At 35.5% G+C, this 27,721-nt stretch overlaps 1 protein-coding gene across 1 annotated transcript; it reads right to left on the minus strand.

The window, feature by feature from the left end:
- Window positions 1-568: 568 nt before the first annotated feature.
- LOC138695877 (cytochrome P450 9e2-like) lies at window positions 569-25,463 on the minus strand. The gene is made up of 8 exons (XM_069820207.1): window positions 25,382-25,463; window positions 19,564-19,961; window positions 17,029-17,190; window positions 13,167-13,363; window positions 10,159-10,345; window positions 7,608-7,829; window positions 5,156-5,410; window positions 569-2,116 (listed from the first exon to the last, which is right to left on the minus strand). Exons 2-8 carry the CDS (start codon window positions 19,940-19,942, stop codon window positions 1,947-1,949), a joined length of 1,572 nt encoding a protein of 523 aa, XP_069676308.1. The 5' UTR covers window positions 19,943-19,961; window positions 25,382-25,463; the 3' UTR covers window positions 569-1,946.
- Between the last annotated feature and the right edge of the window lie 2,258 nt (window positions 25,464-27,721).

Here is a 27,721-nt window from a genome sequence, read left to right on the forward strand (position 1 = left end):
ATCCACAGCACGGGATCAAATCCCTCTCCTCTAGTGTTTTTCCCTTTGTAGTCTGACTTCAAGTTCGACATATATGTTGATATACTGTACATTAAGTCAGCTGCCGTTATACAAGGAGCGCACTCAATTAAGTGACTTGGTAGCCGGGATTCCACAGTATTATGCACTGTTCGGCGAATCTTTCTCTTCTAATGAACATTGTTACCATAACAGATATAGGCCTATTCTGTAGGACCAAAAAATTAATCTTTATGTGGAAGTGTTCTGAAAATACAGAGTGACCCGTTTGGGTATGGATAAAATAAAAATACCGTAAAATATTTTCTATTGAACTTTATTTGTTTAAACTTTGTGCATACAACACTGATTGATGGGAGATTCCTCAGAGCTCAACATGACCCCCATTGCGCACCCTGCACAACTCATAACGGTGATGCAATTCAGCCCATGTCCGTTGTAACATAAGAGGAGTGATATGTTGAAACGTTTGAGCAATTTTTATTCTCAGATCATCAATGTTCATTGGTTTCTGTGAATAGACAATGTCTTTAACACAACCCAACACGAAGAATTCAGGAGGGGTTAAATCTGGGGAGTTTGGGGGCCAAGCCAAGAGATAGCTGCTTCTCGTACTGGGTTTCGTCTGCGACCTCCTGCATGTTTTTTTTTTTAACACAGAACCTGTTTCTACAAATTGTTCGATACCACAACATTATGAAATCGTATTTAGGATATTACGCACACCATACTCACGTCGAAATTCCCTTTGAACTCTTTTAGCACTCTAAAATTTAGCATACCAAAGAACATATTGTGCCCGCAGTTGATTTGTAGTAGCCATTTTATCATCTACGATTTTCATTTGTCCTTTCTGATTGTACATTGTTGATTGTCACATAAATGGAAACTCCCATCTTTTAATCATAATATAACCAGTGAGAAATTTTTCCTACTATCATAATAGCTTTATAATAATAAATTAATATTATCCATTCCAAAACGGATCAGACTTATATCGTAATTCAAGTTGTGGAATAAGAGTTACTGTACAACTGAGAAAAAACGAATGACGATTTTTGTACTATTTTCACAGAGAAAGTGGCACCCCAGAGACCTTTTCCAGTGTTAGCCATTGTATTTAAAATAAAAACTTCTTAGGTGTTACGAGGAATATCCTCCTCAGTCCTCAGACATTTGTTGTTTTATTTTTAAAGTTCAGTATAATTCTAAAAAAGGTTACGGAAATGAGGAAAAATTCTGCAGTTACAGTTAGGGCACAAATGCAGATAGTATACTGTACTTCGGTTCTCTGCTCATACATCTTATATCATAATCATGTATGAAGTGCGGTATAGTATACTATACTCTCACTGCCAGGACTCAGGAGGTTATGCCTATGAAGGGAAGAGGTTTTGAATTATTTGAAAAGAATGTCTTAACATTCTTTTGAGGATATAGTGAGGGAAATGATAGGAATATTATAAATTAAATCCTGAAATGACACCTATTACTATTGGTTTGTGAAATATACACTTTAATATACATTATCAAAATTAATAATAACTATTTATCTTTATATTAGATTTTGTTACTTTTTTCATCATACTCGTAGATGGACGTTATCGCAGATGGAACCCTTGATTTCTCGAGTTCTAAGGCAGTATGCCGTATATTTATGATCTGACCATATTTCAATTACTTGCAAGACGTACAGTGGAGGAGGCATGTGCTGTGGCTATATCACCGATGAGTATGGAGAAGGAACATAGATTTTAGTGTGAAATGAACTTCCGTGTTGGTAGATTTGTATATTAAAAATTATCATCAAACAAACTCTCTTTCTGATAGCTTATTCTTTCCACAACTAAATAATCACTTTGTCTTAAGGTATAAATAATGCAACTTTGTCTTGCTCAAAATGTAATATTTGGAATTTTAAACTTGGTTCAAGTGGATCTCTTCTCTAAGCCCAACCAAAATCCTCCCTTCACAGTCATGTTGAAACCTTTCTGCTCCATTATGATTGGTATCGGCGTCTTGGGAGTCACTTTCAGGTTGAATCGTGACAACAGATATGCCACAGCCAATTTAGTTTGCATAAGAGCGAAACGATTACCTGAAACAAAAAGCCACACATCGGTTATCTGGTAGATTGCTTGAGTTCCTTTCCTTATACCATTGATTATACGTGGATAATTCAAATTTGATTCAAACTTTATTTTTTCCTTTAATTAAAATAATATTTATGACCAGCGCCATTTGCAGTGGTCAGAGCTTTTGACTACAGTTCATGAAGACCCAAGGAATTTTTCCTTAAAGGGGAATGTTTCTGTTTTCGTCCATGGTCTGGAAATTAGATTAGACTTAGGTTTAAAACCTTTCCTATCGTAATACCATCGGGGCGGCGTAACCCAGAAGTGGGTTACAATTAAGCCATTGCTAGGAGAGGCCAGAAATGTCAAATGACAATAATAGTCCTAATATATTATTTACTCATATTATTATTTTTCTTTAGTCGACACGTTGAAAGTGTTAACATTTTTTAAAAAAGGTTATGTATCTTAGACAGACGGCCCGTTTCGACGCCGTTGCTGCGTCATCTTCAGTGTCAGTGTAGTTCGTAGTACACTGAAGATGACGCAGCACCGGCGTCGAAACGGGCCGTCTGTCTAAGGTACATATTTATCATTAAAAGAAAATTTAACACTTTTAACGTGTCGACTAAACAATTTTAAGTTTTTAAACAAAGTGTTAACGTGAACTAGAATCAATGGATTATTTTTCCATTATCCATCCGTGTTCTATTTCCGCCGATAATTAATTGGGGGTTGAAATATTGTTTCACCACAGTACACGTATTTAAACAGTAGGGAGACTATGGCGGTTTTTATTCGTACTGTATAACATGCGCGCGCATACACATAGCGAACATAGCGGTGGTCACTATAACCACAATAGCAGGCAGCTTCGATAGCTTTTAAAATTTGCCAGCTTTAAAATAAATGCGGCCATTTTAAGGGTAGAGGATGGTATTTTTTGGTGAAAAATGAGTAAATTAAAAAAAATATATCTTTAAAATACCCTGTGATATGTGTGGAATGCATAGCATAAAATTTTGTGGGTATTTGTGCTCTTATCGGATGTTGAGTCGGTATTTTTAAACTTCCTGCGTTATGGATTTTTAAATCACTCGCCCACTTCTATTGTTGTTTCCGGTAAATTAAATTTTCAAAAAAAAAAAAAAATCTTTAAAATACACTTTGATATGATGAAAGAGTAATGGAACGGAGAAAAATTCTCTCCGGCGCCAAGATTTGAACCCGGGTTTTCAGCTCTACGTGCTGACGCGTCAGCACGTAGAGCTGAAAACCCGGGTTCAAATCCCGGCGCCGGAGAGAATTTTTCTCCGTTCCATTTCTCTTTCATCGTATGATGACGCAGAATATCTGCATGGAAATATCATATGTACTTCGGTACATTATAATAATATACACTTTGACATGTTTGGAATGCATTGCATAACATTTTTTGGGTATTTGTGCCCTTATCGGACGTTGAGACGTCATTTTTAAACTTTCTGCGCTATGGATTTTTAAATCACACGCCCACTTTTATCGGTTTCCAGTAACTTCATTTTTTTTGCTACATTGCCAGACAAAAATGGATATAATTTCTGAACTATTAAAGATACATGCATGAAATTTAGAACACATATTCTTTAGACTATTAGCAAACTTTTCTCTGTAACAGAATTTTGCTAATTGATTTCATTTTAAAAATACGTCCGTTTGTTTGCAAGAAAGGATATCAGAAAATTGTTATTAAATTTTAATTGTTTATTTTACAAACGTAGGGACTAATATAAAAATTCTGCTAATTGATTTCATTTTAAAAATACGTCTGTTTGTTTGCAAGAAAGGAAATCAGAAAATTGTTATTAAATTTTAATTGTTTATTTTACAAACGTAGGGACTAATATAAAAATTCTGTTACAAACAGTTTGTAGAACATGCTTTGGCAAATACATTGCAACAAAAAGTTTGAATCTATCTCTAAAAACGGCTTAGATATATCGGTTTTAGTACAATCCTGCATTGGGTATATTTTTTTTCGAATTTAGGCGCCCAAATAATTTTTTTTTCAAAACATTTATATTTGGTTGAGTTCCTACAGCTATGACCTCTCTACATACAAAAAATTAATATTTCACACCAAATAGGAAAAAAGTCTAAAAAATACCATCCTCTCCCCTTAAGTATTAGAGTGGCAAAATGACCGTATTCTGCAGTGAATTGTTCAAACAATAAGGGAAGCTTTCCCGATTCTTTAAATTTCCAAAGGAATTAGAGAGGCAAGTACGAAATCTTGTGTGCAATATGAGTCGTTCAGAGCAGAAGTGGTGTAAGTCAAAATTGGGTAATGAGGTTTAAAATAAAAATTCTGTAAAATACAGCGCGAAGTAGCAATTGAAATGTCCTTCGTGCTATCCACTGACTACTAATAGTTTAAATAAATTCAATATTAATTGCTAATTTGCGCTGTATTTTACAGAATGTTTACTTTAACCCTCATTACTCATTTTTGACTTAGACCATTTCTGCTCTCAACGGCTTATATGATTTCTGAGTTCGCATTTTTTCAGATGTATGATTATTCGTTTCTCAAAGTCAGGGTAGTAGATAATAATAAAAGTGCACTAAACAAAGTTATAAAGTATCACTTTCAACCTTCAATATTCAATTTGATTTTTCCCGATATTCACAAAATTTGGCACACGCCGACTTAGCTAATGATAATTTATAATTTAGATGGATTATAAAATGTGCACTTTCAGGACCAAATTTTAAGTACAGTTACTATTTTCAGCCTGCTCGTTTCAAAATGATGAAACCCTGAAAGCGCCTATTCAGAGAGAGAGAGAGAGAGAGAGAGAGAGAGAGAGAGAGAGACTGTTTTCGTCATTTCAATCAAATATACGAACTGGAAATGAACGGGATCATAGTTACAGCTGTTAGACCTCGCCAGTCGTAGCTGTCAGCTGACAGCTTCTTACAAAAAAGACTGATGTTCGATAGATCGATGACATGCAGTGGACAAAACGGCTGTGAAGCGAGTTTTTTTTATCATATCTGATTAGCCTCTGTAAGTAACTTACCGATGCAGATTCTGGGTCCAACACCAAAGGGCATGTACGTCGATGGGTTGATTTTGTGCTTGTTTTCATCACTGAATCTCTCAGGATCGAAACGTTCCGGATCTGGGAAATATTTGGGGTCGCGGTGTAGCCCGAAGACAGGGAGGGAGAGGTTGTCTCCAGGCACCAACTCGATAGGTGGGTTACTCTTTAATGTGTAGTTTCGGATACAAAGTCTGTCCACTGCCGGGATTGGAGGATATAACCTCAGGGTTTCTGTGAAACAAATGAATATGTCAGTGTAAACATATAGAATACTATAAAACTTATGTCCTTAGTAAGAGAAGAATTAAAAATACAAAGTAGGTTAAGTAGTAATTTCGTCATTTAATTACTGTTTATTATAAATAAGTATACAAATACCGGTATAAATAAATAAATAAGTAAAGAAACAAACAAAGAAACAAAATAAATAAGTAAATAAATAAGAAAATAAATAAATAAACAAATAAATAAATAATAAATAAGTGAGTGAGTAAATAAGTAAGTAAATAAGTAACTAAGTAAGTAACTAAGTAAATAAATAAGTAAATAAGTAAGTAAATAAGCAAGTAAATAAGCAAGTAAATAAGTAACTAAGTAAATAAGTAACTTAGTAAGAAAGTAACTATGTAAGTAAGTAAGTAAATAAATAAATAAATAAATGAATGAAAGAATAAATAAATTAATGAATAAATGAATGAATGAATGAATAAATTATAAATAAATAAATATGAGGAGACGAGATCAGGCACGTGAGCTGTGCTAAAGGGAAAAGAACAAGCTGTCAGAAAGAGAGTTTGTTTTATGATGGTTAATATTACGAATCTACCGACACGGAAGTTCATCTCAGACTAAAACATATCTTCCCCTCCATACCCATTGGTGATATAGCCACGGCACATTATAAAGTCACAGGACAGTTCTTGCTTTCTCTACTGTAAGTAAGTAGATATAGGCTAATAGCAGAAATAATCTATATCTTACCAATTCCTTATTTATACTATTTCTGGTTAAAATTGGCCTCAGTATTTATAATTTTATCTTCATTTTTACACCAACAATTTCGAAACTATAAGCAGTAACATTAGCTACTGCCAGGAATAAAAAAGAGGATAGCAATGACCAAGGAAGCTTTTAATAGAAAACGGAGCATCTTCTGCGGATTTCTGGAAAAAGAACTAAGGAAGAGACTAGTGAAGTGCTTTGTGCGGAGTGTGGCTTGGACATTACGACGAAGTGAAGAGAATCAATTAGAACTATTTGAAATGTGGATATGGAGAAGAATGGAACGTATGAAGCGGACAGACAGAATAAGAAATGAAGCTGTGTTGGAAAGAGTGGGTGAAGGAAGACTGATGCTGAAACTGATCAAGAAGAGAAAAAGGAACTGGCTGGGTCACTGGCTGAGAAAAAAAAACTGCCTACTGAAGGATGCACTGGAAGGAATGGTGAACGGGAGAAGAGTTCGGGCCAAAAGTAGATATCAGATGATAGACTACATTAAGATATGTGGATCATCTACGGAGACTAAGAAAATAGAAAAGATTGGAGAATGTTGGGTTTGCAATGAAAGACCTGCCTGCTCTTGGGCAGAACACTTTAAATGAATGAATTAATTAATATAGACCTTATGTATGTTGTTAAATTATGATATGATACACATTTATAGCATGAAATTAGTTCTCACTGTACCGAAATATTGAACATTTATACGAAAATATGATTTAAGAGGAATAATATTATTATCAAAGCTATCCAAGTAAGCTGATCTTGCCACTGTCGGAGTATGTATTATAATGTCTTTCTCGTGTTAAATTTTACCGTACCTGGTTGACATGTTTCGGCTTGCTATTGGCCTTCTTCAGAACTGATTGTTACTGGTCTTGGCGCCTTTTGTTTTGTTTCGTGTGGGGGTGTGTTTGTGTAGTGTAGTGTAAACAAAGGACAGACAGGCAGATCATTTCAAACACGTTACAAAAAACACATCACAGCTATAACAAAATTGCAGAACACTTCAACATATGCAGAACACATCACAAATGCTAACCACACCTACGGAGACATCAACACCGACATGGAAATACTACACATCAAACCAAAAAGCCAGAAACTAAACACACTAGAACAATACGAAATATACTGACACACTAAAACACATCCAAATGAAATTCTCAACACACAACTCAATTTCAGAACACACATACTCTTTGACTCCACATTACATACACAAACACACCCCCACAGGAAACAAAACAAAAGGCGCCAAGACCACAACAACCAGTTCTGAAGACGGCCAATAGCAAGCCGAAACATGTTAACCAGGTACGGTAAAATTTAACACGAGAAAGATATATAATACATATTTCAAAGTGATATAGTGTTAAAAGTTGTGTAATCAAGATGTATATTGCCACTGTCGTTGCAAACCTACCGGACACAACCATGTCTAGGTACTTCATGCCGTACAGAGCCTCGTGCGTGAATTTTCCACCTCCTTCTTTAAGAGTGTCGTCGATTTCTTTCTGTAATCGAGCCTGTATGTCAGGGTGCACGGCCAGAAGATACGTGACGAAACAGAGGAGCGTGGAAGAACTGTCGAAACCCGCTATGAAGAACATCACAGCCTGTGCGACAACGTCCTCATCGTCCAGCTCTGTGAAAGAATAATTGAAGTGAGGTGTATAGCGTAAAATTACTGTTTCATTTTTCTCAAAGGTGAAGAAAAAAATGAATTGCTTCAAAAACAGATTTTTTTTAAACTAAAGTGCCTATTTCTGTAATTTCGGAACTATGAAAGAAAAACAAACAATGACAAGTAAACATTCGGGAAGAAGGAAGTGATATCTGAAATGGCACATGCTTTCTAATCATACGCCATTTTAGAAATATAGATTTAATAAACGAATATGCTGATTCTGAAAGTAACTGAAGGCAAGACCAATATTAATACACTCTTGTTGTCTATTGCGTGATGTGATAATTCAGAGACACGCTATTTCACGTCATATGTGAGTATTTTGTTTATTTAATGAAAGCTCATTAACGAGACCAAAAATAGTAGTGATGGATTCCTCTGCAACTACGACTTCTCTTTATGATAATAATAATAATAATAATAATAATAATAATAATAATAATAATAATAATAATAATGACGTATAAATTAATAAATAAAATGTATAATTTTTTAAAAATAAGTGTTGGTGGATAAATATACTACAAAAAATGACAATCGTATAGAAGAGTGAAGTGAGCAGACCCGGGTTCAAATCCTGGTTGGGACAATTTACCTGGTTGAGGTTCTTTTCCAGGGATTTCCCTCAACCTATTAAGAGCAACTTTCGGCGGTGGACCTTGAACTCATTTCACTGGCATTATCATCGTCATTTCACTCAGACCTAGATAATCATCGCAGTTGATAAAGCGTCGTAAAACATGTTAGCAGAATTGTTCATTGGTATATATATTGCCTGAGTGTTTGTATTATTCTTAGGTTTCAAATAGATTTAGATATGTGTTAGGAGGAGATTGGCGTACCTTACCAAAAATCCGCTGTTAAGATCCCCGTAAGTGATCATTAGGGCTCGGATTTTAGGTGCTAAAATAGGGAAAATATTTATTTCTTTACGTGCCAAAATCGGGAAAAATAGGTGACAAAAAAGGGAAACTATTTAATTGTGTTTCAATTATTTTATGTGAATGCAAACAATATGTAGTACTCATCAGTATAAATTATGCCGTCTGCCAAGCTGCTGAAGAATTACAGTACACAAAGAGATTCATGCTTAAGTTGCCCATCAACAAATGACTGACGATTATCGCGGAACACTTCCTAGAGACATGTTTGTGATTGGAAACGTAAACAGAGGCAGCTGCTGTTTATGAAATTATAACTGCTTCCTGGATCAGCGTTATGATAACTTACAAGGCACTCCTAAATGACACATCAATGTTTATGTGTGTTAGTTACAGTATAGTTTTTTTAGTGGTGACAGCTCTTATCACTTGTGGTGAGAGAGCAGACTGCAGTTCCACAGGTCCACAGATAGGCAATTCCGAGAAACAGTTGCCAGCTGTCACGTGTAAGCAACTGCACTGAACATTCGGATAAAATGGGGCTTTTGTCGAAAATTATTGGACGAAAACTTCATTTTTACGTGTTTTATGTGAATATTTAAAAATATGTATTTATATAAAAAAATTCAAAATGTGATTTTATGTGAAAGAAAATTTAAAATATATGCTCAGGTGACCTTGTCCGAAACTTAAAACAGTCCATACCTGTGGAGAACTGTCAGCGCGTCTGGCCGCGAAACCAGGTGGTCCGGGTTCAAATCCCGGTCGGGGCAAGTTACCTTGTTGAGGTTTTTTTTAGGGGTTTCCCTCAACCTAATATGAGCAAATGCTGGGTAACTATCGGTGCTGGACCCCGAATTCATTTCACCGGCATTATCACTTTCATCTCATTCAGACGCTAAATAACACCTAAGATGTTGATGCAGCGTCGTAAAATAAACTACTAAAAAAACTTAAAAAACAATTATGAGTTTATATTGCAATGCAAATAAAACATTTATTTACCTAAGAATCCTAGCCCTAGTGATCATTAGGGGTTGCTCTCGACGTGATGGATTTACAGCCATCTATACAAGCGAGCATAATTAATACTGTGAGTACTATGTCAATTCTCGCTTTCTGAATTGGCAGAGATCTGGCGAGACGATTCATATTTATAAACACTCATTTTTTCTAGAGTCAAATAGCGAGTCATTCTATGCGGCATTTCTCACAAACTGCACTCACAACGATCTCACAATTGTACAACAAGCATGGGCGCGTCCAACTGAAGGGGAATCGGGGAGCAGATTGAGCGGCAGACGGTAGACTAGCGCCGGCCGGTCAAAATGCCGTAGGTCGGTAAACCAAACCAATAACAACTTTGTATTATGATGCGATATACAATATGTGTGTTTATAACTTACGTTTTCTGTCACTTTTATGCTGTTCCGAAGAGTTTTCGTCCTGTAGAATTCCTTTTTTGGCTTGCATGAGTAAATGAAGCAAGTCCGGTCTTATTATGCCTTTTCTCTCCCTCGTCGATATTGTATCTTTCACGATGACTCTGAAGAAATTCCCAATTCTTCTAGGGAATAGATCTAACCCCAACATCTAGATAAAGAAGAAAACAGTTGTAGAATTGTGGTTACACGTAAATCGGATTGTTCAGTGGCAAGTAATTCATCCGACAATCTCACGTAATCTTCATGTCTAGATCTGTTAGGATCTCTTTTGAGATCTACACAAAAACTAAAGTAGGTATAAGACGTTGCAGTGTGTATTACTGCAACTGTGTTGATCCGGAGTTGCGCTCGGGAGTGTTTCGATTCCCGCTTGGGCTGATTGCCAGGTTGGTTTTTTCTGAGGTTTTTCCCCAACCGTAAGACGAATGTCTGGTAGTTCATGGCGAATCATCGGCCTCATCTCGCTATCACCAATCCTATCGAAGGTAAATAACCTGATAGTTGATACAGCGTCGTTAAATAACCAACTAAAATACCACAACTATTTCCGCAAGTAACCATATTGTGTCTAAAATTATTCCAACTTATCGACGAGGTCAGTAAGGAAACATAATCTCTGAATATTTCATATATTGGAGCTAAGATATTCCATCGGGTGGGCAGATGACTTACGTATTTGATTGGGGATATAATTTACGGCATAAAATGCTATTAAGTTCGTGCTGTACCAGTGTTATACTCTCTTCTAAGGTAAATCATTAGCAATAATTACTGAATTGTTGGAATCTTATTAAAGATGATTAAGTAAGCCAATATGTGAACCGTTCAGAGCAGAAGTGGTGTAAGTCAAAAATGGATAATGAAGGTTAAAGTAATCATTCTGTAAAATACAGCGCAAAGTAGCAATTAATATTCAATTTATTTAAACTATTAGTAGTCAGTGGATAGCACGAAGGACAGTATTTTACAGAATTTTTACTTTAAACCTCATTACCCAATTTTGACTTACACCACTTTTGTTCTGAACGGTTCATGTAATAATATGTCATTATACTGCATAATCTATTTTAGGTCTAATATGCACATTTTAGATTTATATTTTGTTCCCTATAACATATTTCTAGTAAACTTATATTAAATTAATTCTCATTATTTTAACCAACTAGCTATCTCAACTTAATTATAATTCTTTACATATTGCATATAGACTGAACTAAATTAAATTAGCTCGTAAATTAAGTTATTACTTTTTCTTACGGGTTCATCTCAATTTAAATAAACATGTACTAGTCGTTAAAACTTAACTGAAGAATATTGCTGGAGAATCTTTTAAGTGTATTGTAAATATTCATAATTTAAATATGTATGTAACTGTTGTATTGATTAAGGCTGGTTGAGTGGAAGAGAAGGCCTTATGGCCTTAACTCTGACAGCGAAAATAAAACATTATATTCTATTCTTCTGTAGAAGTTTTGTTTTTCCATTTTCAGCGCTATCAAATCATTATTTTAATTGTTGTTGGAGTCAACGTCTCAACTCTCATTATAAAGGAACTCTCTACAGTCTAGACATTACAGTTAATGACGGATTTATTATATCATCGGTCCAATTTATTTTATTTGAGTACATAATGTACCTAGATGTATTAATTGTATGTGTTATATTTCCGCTGTGTCGACTGCTAGCTGGTGTGATGTCAGTGCCAGCTCCTGGGAGAAAGCAGAATCTCACGCTCAAACTGGTTTGAAGGTCATCGAAATCAGTACTGCTACATCAAAGGTACCGACGCGAAGTGTCCATATTGTATATGCGCTGAAATAACTATCCATGGAATTATAGCCTGTTTTATTGATGATCACGATTTCATGGCCGTCTAAACCGCCATAATCAACAAAGCGTTTAGGAAAAGTTGAATGCTGCATCTTGTTGCAGTTAGTACTACATAATATGTATAAAGGCTAAAACGTAAATATGAATACGATGAAAGAGTAATGGAACGGAGAAAAATTCTCTCCGGCGCCGGGATTTGAACCCCTGGTTTTCAGCTCTACGTGCTGATGCTTTATCCACTAAGCATCAGCACGTAGAGCTGAAAACCCGGGTTCAAATCCCGGCGCCGGAGATAATTTTTCTCCGTTCCATTACTCTTTCATCGTATGATGACGCAGAATATCTGCATGGAAATATCATATGTACTTCGGTACATTGAAATAGTAAATATGAATGTTAAATTTGTTATTTATATTACGTGAAATATTTACGTCATGAAAGATCGAAGTAATGCGTTAGTTTCTTACTGAATGACGTTTGTACATTAAATATTGCAGTCGACCTGGTTGGCAAGTTGGTATAGCGCTGGCCTTCTATGCCCAAGGTTGCGGGTTCGATCCCGGGCCAGGTCGATGGCATTTAAGTGTGCTTAAATGCGACAGGCTCATGTCAGTAGATTTACTGGCATGTAAAAGAACTCCTGTGGGACAAAATTCCGGCACATCTGGCGACGCTGATATAACCTCTGCAGTTGCGAGCGTCGTTAAATAAAACATAACATTTAAATATTGCATTTTCTTTGACAGAGCGTAAAATGTATAGAAGTGCGTAAGGTGCTTACTTACTTTTTCACGCACTAATGTTTTAAAGACTCACTTTACACATTGGTAACAGTGGGTAAAATGCAACTTTACGCATTATGGTAGAAAAGAATATTTAAAAAAACAATGCCGAGAATATCTACCTGTATACGTAATAAAACCCACGAATTATTCCTTATCAGCACGTACGCAAACAATATGAGATAACATGATTCCCATGCGAATAATATTGACATTCCCAAAGTGGAGTTTGACGTAAAAGATAAGCAAATAATGGAGCAGATGAAAACAAATACCAGTTTTTGTAAATGAAATGCTAGCTTAATCCTGGAACGATATGAAAAATAAAAATATCGAACCTAAAAGTGTTGAACTGACCGTAAGAACCTTGGGCATTGAAACGAACAAAAGAAGTCTCAATGATCCGAAATTTAAAGTTTTCTGCCCCATCGTATAGAACTCATTTTTCGGCTGTCTGAAGGAGTCCACGCCAAGTCCAAAGACAGTTGTGGCGATGACGTCATTTGTGTATCTGGTGTAAAAGTCCTTGAGCTCCAAGATTAACATATCGCCATCTGCGTAACAGAGAAAGTAAACATAAGAATTCCCACTCTCTCTTTCTTTTATACTTTGACAAGCTAAAAGTGATTTTATTTCAGAGTATTGTATAACGGATGCCTCAATTAGCTGAATTTTTATCTTTCAATATTTTAAATCTTGAGAGTAGTAAGGGTCTCCAATGCTGTTGTAGGATTTAAGGGTTGGGGTTCCGGGCCCTGAGGTTTATTGGGTCCTTTGCTGGGAAAGTCAACTGGCTCTGCTAAGACAGGCAGAGTGAGCCGCTTGTCACCGTGGATTCCCGAATGCCACCCAGGTATTCTGTCTTTCTGGGACAATAGGGCATATACAGAATGTTAAAAAAAAAGATTCAATATTTTGAGTGGTGATAGTATTAATCAAAACAAGACAAAAAAGCCTAATAAACATGAATTCTAAAATTAATATCTTCCGAGATAGGAGTACTTGTTCATCAACATCATACGATGTGTTCAATATGATTTCCATTAAAAGAAAGAGCATTCAATATTTTGAGAGTGGTAGCAGTTATCAAAACAAGAAAAAAAATGTCTAATAAACATAGATCCTAAAATTAATAAAATCTTCCTAAATATGAGTACCGATACTTGTTCATCAACATCATAGGAAATGCCCAATGTGATTTACATTGACTATTACACTTTTACTACGTCATACTACTTTTGACCAATAAAACGACAAGAAAGGACGTCTTTCAACCAATCATGGCTGTTTATCGCACAATTTTATCGTTTCCCTAGGATTTGTTTAATTTTATCGCTTCCCTAGCATTTGTTTGTTTTTATCACTACCCTAGTATTTGTTTCTTTATATGCCAACATTTCAAACTGAAAATTCTTTACGGTACTATAAAACATGCTTTGCGATTGTAATTTGTTTCCCTCATAGAAAGTTGAATGAAAATGGCTCAGTTCAAACATTTTGGTGAACGTAACATGAGTGAAATAGAATTTTAGTAAATCAATTAATATCTATTTTATTGTATTAGAGTAATTTATTTCTTCTAATCTTTATATACTTTCTTCTGTTTTTTTTTCACCTCTCTACCATTTATTTCTTTGTTTGCCAACATTTCAAACTGCAAATTTTTACGGTACTATAGGAGAAGATAAAAAAGAGGGTACTATTAAACATGCTTTGCGATCGTCATTTGTTTACAGCATAGATAGTCAAATGAAAATGGCGGCTCCGTTTAAACGTTTTCGTGAAGCTAACATTAGTAAAATAGAATTTAAGCAAGTCAATTAATATTTATTGTATTAGAGTACTTTATTTCTTATAATCTTTATATATTTTCTTCTAATCGTGTAATAGTCAATTAAATCCCACTCGAGTTTTGATTTTCTCTAGATAGGGGAACGGTTAGAGAAAACACGGAAATTTTACTTGAAGCAAGTAAAGCGATCGGTTTGGAAGTAAATCCCGAAAAGACAAAGTATATGATTATGTCTCGTGACCAGAATATTGTACGAAATGGAAATATAAAAATTGGAGATTTATCCTTCGAAGAGGTGGAAAAATTCAAATATCTTGGAGCAACAGTAACAAATATAAATGACACTCGGGAGGAAATTAAACGCAGAATAAATATGGGAAATGCGTGTTATTATTCGGTTGAGAAGCTCTTATCATCCAGTCTGCTGTCCAAAAATCTGAAAGTTAGAATTTATAAAACAGTTATATTACCGGTTCTTCTATATGGCTGTGAAACTTGGACTCTCACTCTGAGAGAGGAACATAGGTTAAGGGTGTTTGAGAATAAGGTGCTTAGGAAAATATTTGGGGCTAAGCGGGATGAAGTTACAGGAGAATGGAGAAAGTTACACAACACAGAACTGCACGCATTGTATTCTTCACCTGACATAATTAGGAACTTGAAATCCAGACGTTTGAGATGGGCAGGGCATGTAGCACGTATGGGCGAATCCAGAAATGCATATAGAGTGTTAGTTGGGAGACCGGAGGGAAAAAGACCTTTAGGGAGGCCGAGACATAGATGGGAGGATAATATTAAAATGGATTTGAGGGAGGTGGGGTATGATGATAGAGACTGGCTTAATCTTGCACAGGATAGGGACCGATGGCGGGCTTATGTGAGGGCGGCAATGAACCTTCGGGTTCCTTAAAAGCCATTTGTAAGTAAGGGGAGAGTTGGGTAGTATTGGACATCGGGTAATATCGGACAGTGATGTTCCTTTCATCTACCACCAGATGGTAGTACCTAAGTGACATGGTTACGTTTCTGTATGCGACATCTGAACACTGCTACTACCATCTGGTAAGAGATGGAAGAAACATCACTGTACTACCATCTGGTGGTAGATGAAAGTAACATCACTGTCGAATACTACCCAACTCTCCCCTAAATCAAAACCTCTAGTGAGATTACTGTTGGAAAAAAACAATCAATATTCTGAAAGGTGGTAAATTAAGAAAGGAAAAAAGTAAAAAACATTATTTACTTACAAATGGCTTTTAAAGAACCCGGAGATTCATTGCCGCTCTCAGATAAGTCTGCCATCTATCCCTGTCCTGAGGAAAAATAATCCAGTCCCACCATCATATCCCACCTCCCTCAAATCTATTTTAATATTACCCTCCTATCTACGTCTCGACCTCCCCAAAGATCATTTTCACTCCTCCAAATAACACTCTATATGCATTTCTAGATTCACCTATACTTGCTAAATGCCCTGCCCATCTCAAACGTCTGGATTTAATGTTCCTAATTATGTCAGGTGAAGAATACAATGCGTGCAGTTCTGCGATGTGTAACTTTCTCCATTCTCCTGCCACTTCATTCCTCTTAGCCCCAAATATTTTCCTAAGCACCTTATACTCGAACACCCTTAACATCTGTTCTTCTCTCAAAGAGGGAGTCCAAGTTTCACAATCATGAGTCCTAAAATTAAATTTTGTACGAAAAAACACATTTAAAATTGGTATTGTATAAGCATATCTTCTAATATGATTTTTTTGCTTGTTGGGTATACAGTATCATTTCGGAAATGCAGTAAACAAAATGGCAACATGATGTGATTCCCTACGACGAAGAGCAGAAAGATGAGTTACAATAATGGAAATTACATAGAGCTTTTCCTACGATAATGATGAAAAAATACTCACCTCCGAATATACTAATTTTAGGACCCAAGCTTATTAGACTTTTCTTTGTCTTGTTTGATGAACACTAACACCTCTTAGAATATTGAATTCTCTTTTTTTTTTTAAATGAAAATCACATTGAGCATATCCTACAGAATTCTCTGTCATGGTTAATATTTATTAATAACGAAGAAAAATTCGCTCCAGCACTGGGGATCGAGTCCAGAATCCTCAGTTCTACGTACCGAGTGCTCTACCAATGAGCTATGCCGGAACTCCATCCATAGCACCGGATCGAACTCCTCTCCTTTGATTTTTCCCTTCTTGGCCTAATCCATGTTTCTACATTATATTATGTCATCATACAGGAGTGCACTCATTTGAGTGAGTTTTGCGGCCGGTGCTGTGGACGGAGCCTCATCGTAGCTCAGTGGTAGAGCACTCAGAATCTTATGAAGATAATTCTCAGACACCTGAATAATAAAATAGTGCATAGTGGTGATGATTTTAATGCAGATGGTATTAGTCTATTAGTCACCTTTTTTAATAATGCAATCCTTTGCGGGCGTGTTCTCGTAGCATTCATCTAAGAAATTAACGAACTGTTGGCAGCAGTCAGACACCAGCACAAACATCATCTTCATCTTACTTGATGTGAAGGCAGGACTCAGGGTTGATCGCATATCTCTCCAGACGCGACCTGGATCAAATAATGGATCGTGAATTGCAGAAACACTACAAGTCACATTTTTTTCTCAAATTCAGCTTTTTATATAGTTCAGGGGATCAGAATCAAAGTGAGAAAATGTGATTGAAAATGTTTAAGCTTCGCTAAATTCCGTGAATCTTTGATTTTAATTTTAATGTGGTTAAATGATAGGCTATATCCCTTTGCTACTAAAATATTTTATGCTTTAGCGTACCCTAAATTAATTTAACTCTTTTTTTTAGAAATTTCACTTGGAGTGCTGTCATGGAGGCCATACGGGGCCATATATCGTATGGAAACCTACAATTTTTTTCATTAATAGTATGGGGAAAAGAATATGTTGTCTGTATGAAGCCATATTGCATATGGGTGCCTAAGTTTTGTACGCGGAGACCATCTTTTCCTGTTCCTATGTATGTATGTACAGTGAGTAACAAAAATATTCGGACATCCGTCAACTAACAATTCAATGCCATACATTTACATATAAATATATAAAAATAAGCTTTTCTTATTTTTTTCCTAAAAGTATCCCATTTCATATGAACATTTTCAACACAACAATTTCAATAACTTAATTTTCTTCTAATTATTAAAACATAAAGGAAAATATTTGATTTCTAATACTAACAAAAATATTCCGACACTTTTTGAAAACAAAGAATACTATTCCAGTTCGTCATTATTAGCACCTTGTAGAACCTCCCTTCTGTTTAATAACCTCTTTCATTCGGTGTGGCATGCTATGTACTAATTTTTTTGTTAGGTCTATAGGAATTTTCACCCATTCTTCTTGAAGTCTTGCTTTTAGCTCTTCTTTAGAAGAAATAGGCCTTGATCGAACCCTTCTGTCAAGTTCTTCCTATAAATGTTCAATAGGGTTCAAATCCGGCGATTGTGGATGAGAATGAAGCACTTTAGGGCACTTGTAGAACAGAAATTCTTGTACTATATAGGAGTTATGCTTGGGATCGTTGTTCTGGTAAAACATAAATTCCTTTTCAATTCCAAGCTTTTGTGCGCTTTCCACTAAATTATATTGCAGGAGGTGTAGATAGTCTTCCTAATTCATGATATCCTCGATGAACACCAATTCACCAACCCCAGAAGCTGACATGCACCCCTATATCATCACATTTCCTCTACCGTGTTTAACAGTAGCTCGCAAATTCTTGGTTTTCATTTCCTCCATAGGCTTTCTCCATACCATTTGTCTACCATCGCTGCGAAAAACATTGAATTTTCTCTCATCAGAAAAAAGAGCCTTTTCCCACCAATCTTCGCCTATATTTTCATATTCCTAAGCAAACTGAAGTCGCTTACGTCTGTTCCTTTCACAAACATAAGGCTTTTTTCGTGCTATTCTTCCGTTGTAGCCCCGTTAATGTATTGCCCTCTTAATTGTTTGGGCATGCACTTTTTTACCTGTAGCCGATTCAATTTCAGAAGCTAACTTCAGGTTACTTATACGAGGGTTCTTTTTAATCTGTCTGATAATAAGAGATTCTTATCTGTCTGTGAGGACTTTTCGGCGACCTCTTTGCTTTTTCAGCTCTATTCTGTCCTCGTTTTTATATCTGAGAATTATGTCAGACACTGTACTTCTCTTCATCTGAAGTAAATCTGCCATGTTTCGAATGGTTTTTTTCTTTTTCGTGATGGAATATCACTAACTGCCTCTGATTAAATGTTGTTTGCTTACCTTTACGCCCCATTTTGTGTTCCGTATTGCTGAAACGACAGCACAAGTAAGACTAAGTACTCTCACATATTATTGAAACTCGGCACCTCCACCTACTTTGTAATGTAAGTGATCAACAGGGGTGTACAGAATAGGACCAACAGGACTGTCCGAATATTTTTGTTGCGCAGTAAATTGTATATTTGTTTATTTTTAAATAAATATATTAACATACCATTTCATTAGCAAGCTCTTTTTATGTCCATATTATGCAGATTGGTTTATTTGACGTAACCGCAAGCGTAATTTCTGCGTTTTTGCAAATATGTTTAGTAACATACACATAAACATTTGGAATATTAAGTGTCCGAATAATTCTGTTATTCACTGTTTGTATTTTGCAGTAATCGTTATTCATCTATTTCGACTTCACAATGTCTGAATAGATTAAGTATTTATAAATATACAATTAGTAACATTTTGTGAGCGAATTTTGGGGATATATTATTTCCATTTCTATTTTATTCACGAAATAGTACAAATAAATGTCACTCGAGGTCTGAGATTACTATAGATAATAACTATATGTAATAGAACAAATGAAAAAAGTTAATTAACAGAAACCTTACCTGAGCTTTTTCTGTAGAGCGTAGCTACTCATATTCGTTAATAAACTTTCTCACCTTTGAGATTGATGAGAATGTTTCTCCACAGAGGATCCCCATTCTCGAATACTGTTGTGCTTCTGTCTGTGAAGTACTCGAAATCTTTCACTGCAACTGCTTTGATAAGTTCAGGATCAGAAATCATGACAGTCGGCTGTCGGAACATGAAGAAAACTCCATAGCCATGATCTTTCAGACCGTTATAATACTTCGACATAAGATCATGAAAGGACATATTCTTCAACATCATAGTTCCCAAGTTACCGATGAAAGGCAAGGGTTTGAGATGTGGAACTTCCGGCTTTGTGAAACGTCTGTAGGTGCTCATTCCCCAGTAATACAGCAACAGCCCCAGGCCCATCAGGGGGAGAAGCCAGTCCCAGAAAGACATCCACATCCCTAGTTATGTTGTTGTCCTATAATAATAATAATAATAATAATAATAATAATAATAATAATAATAATAATAATAATAATAATAATAATAATAATAATAATAATAATAATAATAATAATAATAACCTGTAGGAAGAGAAGCAAGGAACAGACTGGTGAAGTGCTTTGTGTGAGGTGTGACATTGTATGTGGCAGAAACATAATAATAATAATAATAATAATAATAATAATAATAATAATAATAATAATAATAATAATAATAATAACCTGTGGGAAGAGAAGCAAGGAACAGACTGGTGAAGTGCTTTGTATGAGGTGTGACATTGTATGTGGCAGAAACATAATAATAATAATAATAATAATAATAATAATAATAATAATAATAATAATAATAATAATAATAATAACAATAACCTGTGGGAAGAGAAGCAAGGAACAGACTGGTGAAGTGCTTTGTATGAGGTGTGACATTGTATGTGGCAGAAACATAATAATAATAATTATAATAATAATAATAATAATAATAATAATAATAACCTGTGGGAAAAGAAGCAAGGAACAGACTGGTGAAGTGCTTTGTATGAGGTGTGACATTGTATGTGGCAGAAACATAATAATAATAATAATAATAATAATAATAATAATAATAATAATAATAATAATAATAATAATAATAATAACCTGTGGGAAGAGAAGCAAGGAACAGACTGGTGAAATGCTTTGTATGAGGTGTGACATTGTATGTGGCAGAAACATAATAATAATAATAATAATAATAATAATAATAATAATAATAATAATAATAATAATAATAATAATAATAACCTGTGGGAAGAGAAGCAAGGAACAGACTGGTGAAGTGCTTTGTATGAGGTGTGACATTGTATGTGGCAGAAACATAATAATAATAATAATAATAATAATAATAATAATAATAATAATAATAATAATAATAACCTGTGGGAAAAGAAGCAAGGAACAGACTGGTGAAGTGCTTTATTTGAGGTGTGACATTGTATGTGGCAGAAACATAATAATAATAATAATAATAATAATAATAATAATAATAATAATAATAATAATAACCTGTGGGAAGAGAAGCAAGGAACAGACTGGTGAAGTGCTTTGTATGAGGTGTGACATTGTATGTGGCAGAAACATAATAATAGTAATAATAATATTTATAATAATAATAATAATAATAATAATAATAATAATAATAATGTTTTATTTTCGCTGGCAGAGTTAAGGCCATAAGGCCTTCTCTTCCACTCAATCAGCCTTAATCAATACAATAAATATTTAAATTAGAATATTTACACTACACTTAAAAGGTTCTCCAGCAATATTCTTCAGTTAAGGATTGAAACATGGAGTAGCCAGCCGGAGGATGTCAATAAAGAAAAGATCAACATTTATCTGCCAACAGTTGATTACTTCAAAGCAAAATACCAGCTTGAAGACATTGAGGTGATTGGTCTTCTTATTGGAGCTCGTGGTGTGATTCCCAAGTTCTTTGAAAGCTTCAGGAATACTTTTGAACTACCACAGACACTTACTGCTGATATCATAACTTCAGTTTTGAAACGCTTTTGCCAAATTCTGAGTCATCATATTCACTCTGTTTAATTTTTTTTCTTTTCTTCACTTTATAATTCATACATGTTTATTTTAATTTTCTTTCTACAAAATTTATGTAAACATTTAATATTGTAAAATTCATGTAGAAGAGTATACTGAGTCCTTCTGGGCTACCTCCAATGGGAGGCAGTTATTATAAAAAATAAGTTCCTTATTTAACGACTAGCAGACTACATATTTATTTAAATTTAGATAAACCTATAAGGTGCAGTAGTAGTTTAATTTATGAGCTAATTTAATTCAATTAATTATAATTAATTTGAGATAGCTAGTAAAATGATGAAAATTAATTTAATATTAGCTTACTAGAACTATGTTACAGGGAGAAAAAAAATATATATATATATAAATCTAAAATATATTTCTATAATGAGAATATTAATGTAATTGCAATTAGAGGTTTTGTAAATCTATTTAGAGAAATTAATGGTAATAATAATGGACGAGATGTTAGTTTCATTATAAGTAACAAATATTAATCAGCAATTAATCTGTTTAAGTAAGAATTTATGTAATTTTGACCTAAATGAAGTTATTGTCCAACAAACCCTCACATCACTAGGAAGCGAGTTCCAATTTCTAGCAACTGAAACTATATAAGATTAAGAATATAAAGATGTCTTGTGGTACGGTATAATGAGTAAATTGTTATGTTGAGATCTTGTACTTAGTGATGATATGCGGATAAATTTTGAAAACGAGAAGCCAAATAGATTGGGGTAGCGGTGCGCAGAATTTGAAATAGAGAACAAGAGAATGCAGGGCTCGTCGATCGCTTAGCCTTAGCCAAGACAGAGTTTGGAAAGACGGGGAAACATGATCATACTTACGAATATTACAAATATAACGGACGCACGCATTATGCACACGTTGTAGCCTGCTGCTCAAATTTGCATTTAGGTTACTTAATATAATATCGCAGTAGTCGAAGTGTGGTATCACATATCTAATTACGGCTAATTGAAGAGAAACGAACTATACTTAGTTCCATAATGTCTGACAGACGACGTAAACATTGCTGGCAGAGGAGGAGAGAAGTATAATTGCTATTTAACCAATGGCAGAGGCCTCTTTCCACGCTTGCCTTGAAGTAGGTGGAGGTAGGACGCTTCAGACTGCCCAACTTCAAGGAAAGCGTGGAATGAGACCTCTGCTATTGGTTCAATAGCAATTATCGTTTTATCTCCCTCTCCCATCAATATTTATAACGCGTGTCAGATATTATGGAACGAATAATTTCCAGGGAAAAATTGTTCCGGGGCCGGGTATCGAAGCCGGGACCTTTGGTTAAACGTACCAACGCTCTACCAACTGAGCTACCCGGGATCTCTACCACACACCGATCCAATTTTTCCCTCTATATCCACAGACCTCAGAGTGGGCTGACAACTGTCAAGCGACCAACATTGAGTGCACACAAACTCTGTGCGACTTAAAATGTGGTTTTCTGTTAACGAACAGTGATGTGTATTATGCAAATCAAGCTTATAGGTATAACTCCCTGTAAAGTTGATTTGAATAATTTCGAGGGAAAAATTGTTCCGGGACCGGGTATCGAACCCGGGACCTTTGGATCTACTAACTGAGCTACCCGAAAACTCTACCAAACACCGATCCATTTTATCCCTCTATATTCACAGACCTCAAAGTGGGCTGACAACTGTCAAGCGACCAACATTGAGTGCACACAAACCCTGTGTGACTTAAATTGTGGTTTTCTGTTAACGAACAGTGACGTGTATTATGCAAATCAAGCTTTCAGGTATAACTCCCTGTAAAGTTTATTTGAATAATTTCGAGGGAAAAATTGTTCCGGGTATCGAACCCAGGACCTTTGGGTCTACCAACTGAGCTACCCGGGAACTCTACCAAACACCGATCCAATTTTTCCCTCTATATCCACAGACCTCAAAGTGGGCTGACAACTGTCAAGTGACCAACATTGAGTGCATACAAACTCTGTGTGACTTAAAATGTGGTTTTCTGTTAACGAACAGTGATGTGTATTATGCAAATCAAGCTTTTAGGTATAACTGCCTGTAAAGTTTATTTGAATAATTTCGAGGGAAAAATTGTTCCGGGACCGGGTATCGAACCCGGGACCTTTGGATCTACCAACTGAGCTACCCGAAAACTCTACCAAACACCGATCCGTTTTATCCCTCTATATTCACAGAACTCAAAGTGAGCTGACAACCGTCAAGCGACCAACATTGAGTGCACACAAACCCTGTGTGACTTAAATTGTGGTTTTCTGTTAATGGACAGTGACGTGTATTATGCAAATCAAGCTTTTAGGTATAACTGCCTGTAAAGTTTATTTGAATAATTTCGAGGGAAAAATTGTTCCGGGTATCGAACCCGGGACCTTTGGGTCTACCAACTGAGCTACCCGGGAACTCTACCAAACACCGATCCAATTTTTCCCTCTATATCCACAGACCTCAAAGTGGGCTGACAACCATCAAGCGACCATCATTGAGTGCACACAAACCCTGTGTGACTTAAATTGTGGTTTTCTGTTGAACAGTGATGTGTATTATGCAAATCAAGCTTTTAGGTATAACTGCCTGTAAAGTTTATTTGAATAATTTCGAGGGAAAAATTGTTCCGGGTATCGAACCCGGGACCTTTGGGTCTACCAACTGAGCTACCCGGGAACTCTACCAAACACCGATCCAATTTTTCCCTCTATATCCACAGACCTCAAAGTGGGCTGACAACCATCAAGCGACCATCATTGAGTGCACACAAACCCTGTGTGACTTAAATTGTGGTTTTCTGTTAACGAACAGTGACGTGTATTATGCAAATCAAACTTTCAGGTACAACTCCGTGTAAAGTTGATTTGAATAATTTCGAGGGAAAAATTGTTCCGGGACCGGGTATCGAACCCGGGACCTTTGGATCTACCAACTGAGCTACCCGGGAACTCTACCAAACACCGATCCAATTTTTCTCTCTATTTCCACAGATCTCAAAGTGGGCTGACAACCATCAAGCGACCATCATTGAGTGCACAGTAACTCTGTGTGACTTAAATTGTGGTTTTCTGTTAACGAACAGTGATGTGTATTATGCAAATCAAGCTTTTAGGTATAACTCCCTGTAAAGTTTATTTGAATAATTTCGAGGGAAAAATTGTTCCGGGTATCGAACCCGGGACCTTTGGATCTACCAACTGAGCTACCCGGGAACTCTACCAAACACCGATCCAATTTTTCCCTCTATATCTACAGACCTCAAAGTGGGCTGACAACCGTCAAGCGCCCAACATTGAGTGCACACAAACCCTGTGTGACTTAAATTGTGAATTTCTGTTAACGAACAGTGACGTGTATTATGCAAATGAAACTTTCAGGTATAACTCCCTGTAAAGTTGATTTGAATAATTTCGAGGGAAAAATTGTTCCGGGGCCGGGTATCGAACCCGGTAGAGTTCTCGGGTAGCTCAGTTGGTAGAGCGTTGGTACGTTTAACCAAAGGTCTCGGATTCAATACCCGGCCCCGGAACAATTTTTCCCTCGAAATTATTCAAATCAACTTTACAGGGAGATATACCTGAAATATTGATTTGCATTATGGAACGAAGTACAGTAAAACCCCGATTATCCGTCACCCTATTAACCGATCGATGGATTATTCGACTGATTTTCTACGAATTTCCCGCCCTGGGTCGGGGTTCATGTGTAAATGCAGGCCTGTTATTCGTAATGCTGAAACTCACTGAGCAGATAGGTATTTCCGCTCACAGTTGCTGATATACGGTATGGTAAAACTAGTGATCTTCACAACGTACCTTCTAGAAACCCACTGTCACTTTCCAGACTCTTGTACTGCTAATTCTGTTAGCTTGTGGCCTCGACGGCGTCTGTTTCCACGACTATCATCAATAATAAATTATTATAATATATACTCTTCATACGAAGAGAGTAATTCTTACGTCATGGGATTGCAGGCTTGCCATCTATACAAAAATTAATTCCGCATAAACTCATTTGGAATTCTCTGTTGATAGACTGACACCTGTAATGCTGCGACGGGAATTATTATCGGTTTAGTCCGACATCAGCTGTAGCTAATGTCAGTGAGTGTGGTGACGATTTCTCAACAAGAAGTCCAGGATTCGAAAGCAGACAAGTCATGTTGAATTTTCTGATGGATAAAGCGGTTGTGGATCGGGTTTTCTCAAAGTCCGTAGAATTCTATTGCCATTCTGGTCCCACCTTGCTGCATTATCGTCATATCGCTATGTTATCATTTGAACAGAGCACTGTAGTTCAAGTGGAAGGTTAATATGAACAATTTTATTGGCAATCACCACTCAATTACATTAATTAATTTTATTGTTTCTGTCCTCTGATTGACGTTCTGGCTGATATGTAGCCTACATTAACACTCAAAGATACCTGACCCCCACTAATCGATAGTGATAGATAATTTTGTTTGTGTAAGTGTGGCTTCTTTAGTTATTACTTCTATGAATAGATGGCGATGTTAACTGTCAGTGTAGCCAATAGTAGATAAATACACCCGCATTATCGAATTCAAACTTTCTTCCCCTACTAACGATTGTAAAAAACACTAGATGTAGCGGGAAACCGCTGATAGGCCTACTGTTAATTATGAGAATAATTTATACTTTTTCTACATGAAAATTTTCCAAAATATTTCTTTACCCGTCCCAATAATAATAATAATAATAATAATAATAATAATAATAATAATAATAGTAATAATAATAATAATGATAATAATAATAATAATAATAATAATAATTCTTTATTTATACTGGCAGAGTTAAGGCCGTAGGGCCTTCTCTTACACTCTACCAGGTCACAAAGTATACAATCAGTGAAAAATGTAACAAAAAGTTAAAGAACAGAATACTAACATATTACAAAAAAATAATGATAATAGCATAATAAATCGACACTAAACAACATGAAAATTATACCATAATAGAAAAAAGAAAGTAAAATACATTGGAATATAGCAAAAGCAACTCATTTAGCATAAATAGTTAATATGAAGAACGTAAGGAAGAATATAACAAAATGGAATGTAATAAAAATAAAAAAGGAAAGAAATACGAAAATTAAATAAAATTCACAATAAAAAGGGTATGAAAATAAATTCATCTGGTGATCAAGAGAACAAAAATGGGAAAGGAAGAAAAAAAAATGTTTATATATTTTTACAAAACTATCGCAGAGAAAAGGGCTTGTAACTGAAAGGAATCAGAATTTAAAAAAAAATGCAGTTTTAGTTTATTTTTGAAACTAGACAATGTCCGACAGTCTCTGACATGTTGTGGTAGAGAGTTCCAGAGATGAACTGCAGAGACGGTAAAAGATGAAGAGTAGAAGGATGTTAATAGGGTTAACTATTGAGAACTAGCGGAACTACACTGCTCAAAACAATAGGAACATTATGAATTATTTAAATATTTTTTCATTGCGTAAAGGTACAGATATGAAATTAATAAAACATATTATTTATGGTTATTTATGCCACATTTATCTCCATGTCAATAAAAACAAATGAATAATGTCAACAAACAACTTTTTAAAACATTGCACTATATAAGAAATTGAATCTTGTCCTTACTTATCAAACTTAACAATATTTTCATTTCATTTATTGTATTCCTTAGATGTTGCATTAGCATTGAAGCTTTGAGTGGAACAAGAGTCAAGAGTTACGCAATTTTTGAAGAGACGAGGTTAAACCCTTCAACTTTATTTTTTATAATTTGAAGTATTACCACAGTCTAGTATATACAATCACGAAGCTCAATACGTAGTAAATATGCATCCATAGATAGTTGCTAACCACTAGGATCGCTAATATCGCCTCATTACAGACAATACGAAATAGTACCTGCACAGTCTATTGTTCCTAGCACCCTCACAACTCAAGCTTCGTGACTGTATATACTAGACCAGTGATGTCAAAGCAAGCGCATTTTTCTGACCTTGACGTCGTCCGCGGGCATCAAGCGCTAAGTCTGGAAAGAGGAAGGGTTGTGTATTTGAATAAGGAGCCTGTTGGATTAAGAAAAGAGTGGTGCATAAGCTTCAAACGGAACGTGAAATTTTATGTCGTTATTTTTATATGGCTTCTTTCTGTTTGATAT

This window comes from Periplaneta americana, chromosome 3 (assembly GCF_040183065.1).
Source record: "Periplaneta americana isolate PAMFEO1 chromosome 3, P.americana_PAMFEO1_priV1, whole genome shotgun sequence".
Classification (NCBI taxonomy): Eukaryota; Metazoa; Arthropoda; class Insecta; order Blattodea; family Blattidae; genus Periplaneta; species Periplaneta americana.

Bases quoted from the DNA above. Each gene is read 5' to 3' on its own strand.
- LOC138695877 (XM_069820207.1), bottom strand. From the start codon at position 19,942: ATGTGGATGTCTTTCTGGGACTGGCTTCTCCCCCTGATGGGCCTGGGG. The intron at 13,364-17,028 runs GTGACTAATAGA...TCTGTTACGCAG, and splicing joins GGATTGCATTATTAAAAAAG to ATGGCGATATGTTAATCTTG. The intron at 2,117-5,155 runs GTAAGTTACTTA...TTTTTGTTTCAG, and splicing joins TGGACCCAGAATCTGCATCG to GTAATCGTTTCGCTCTTATG.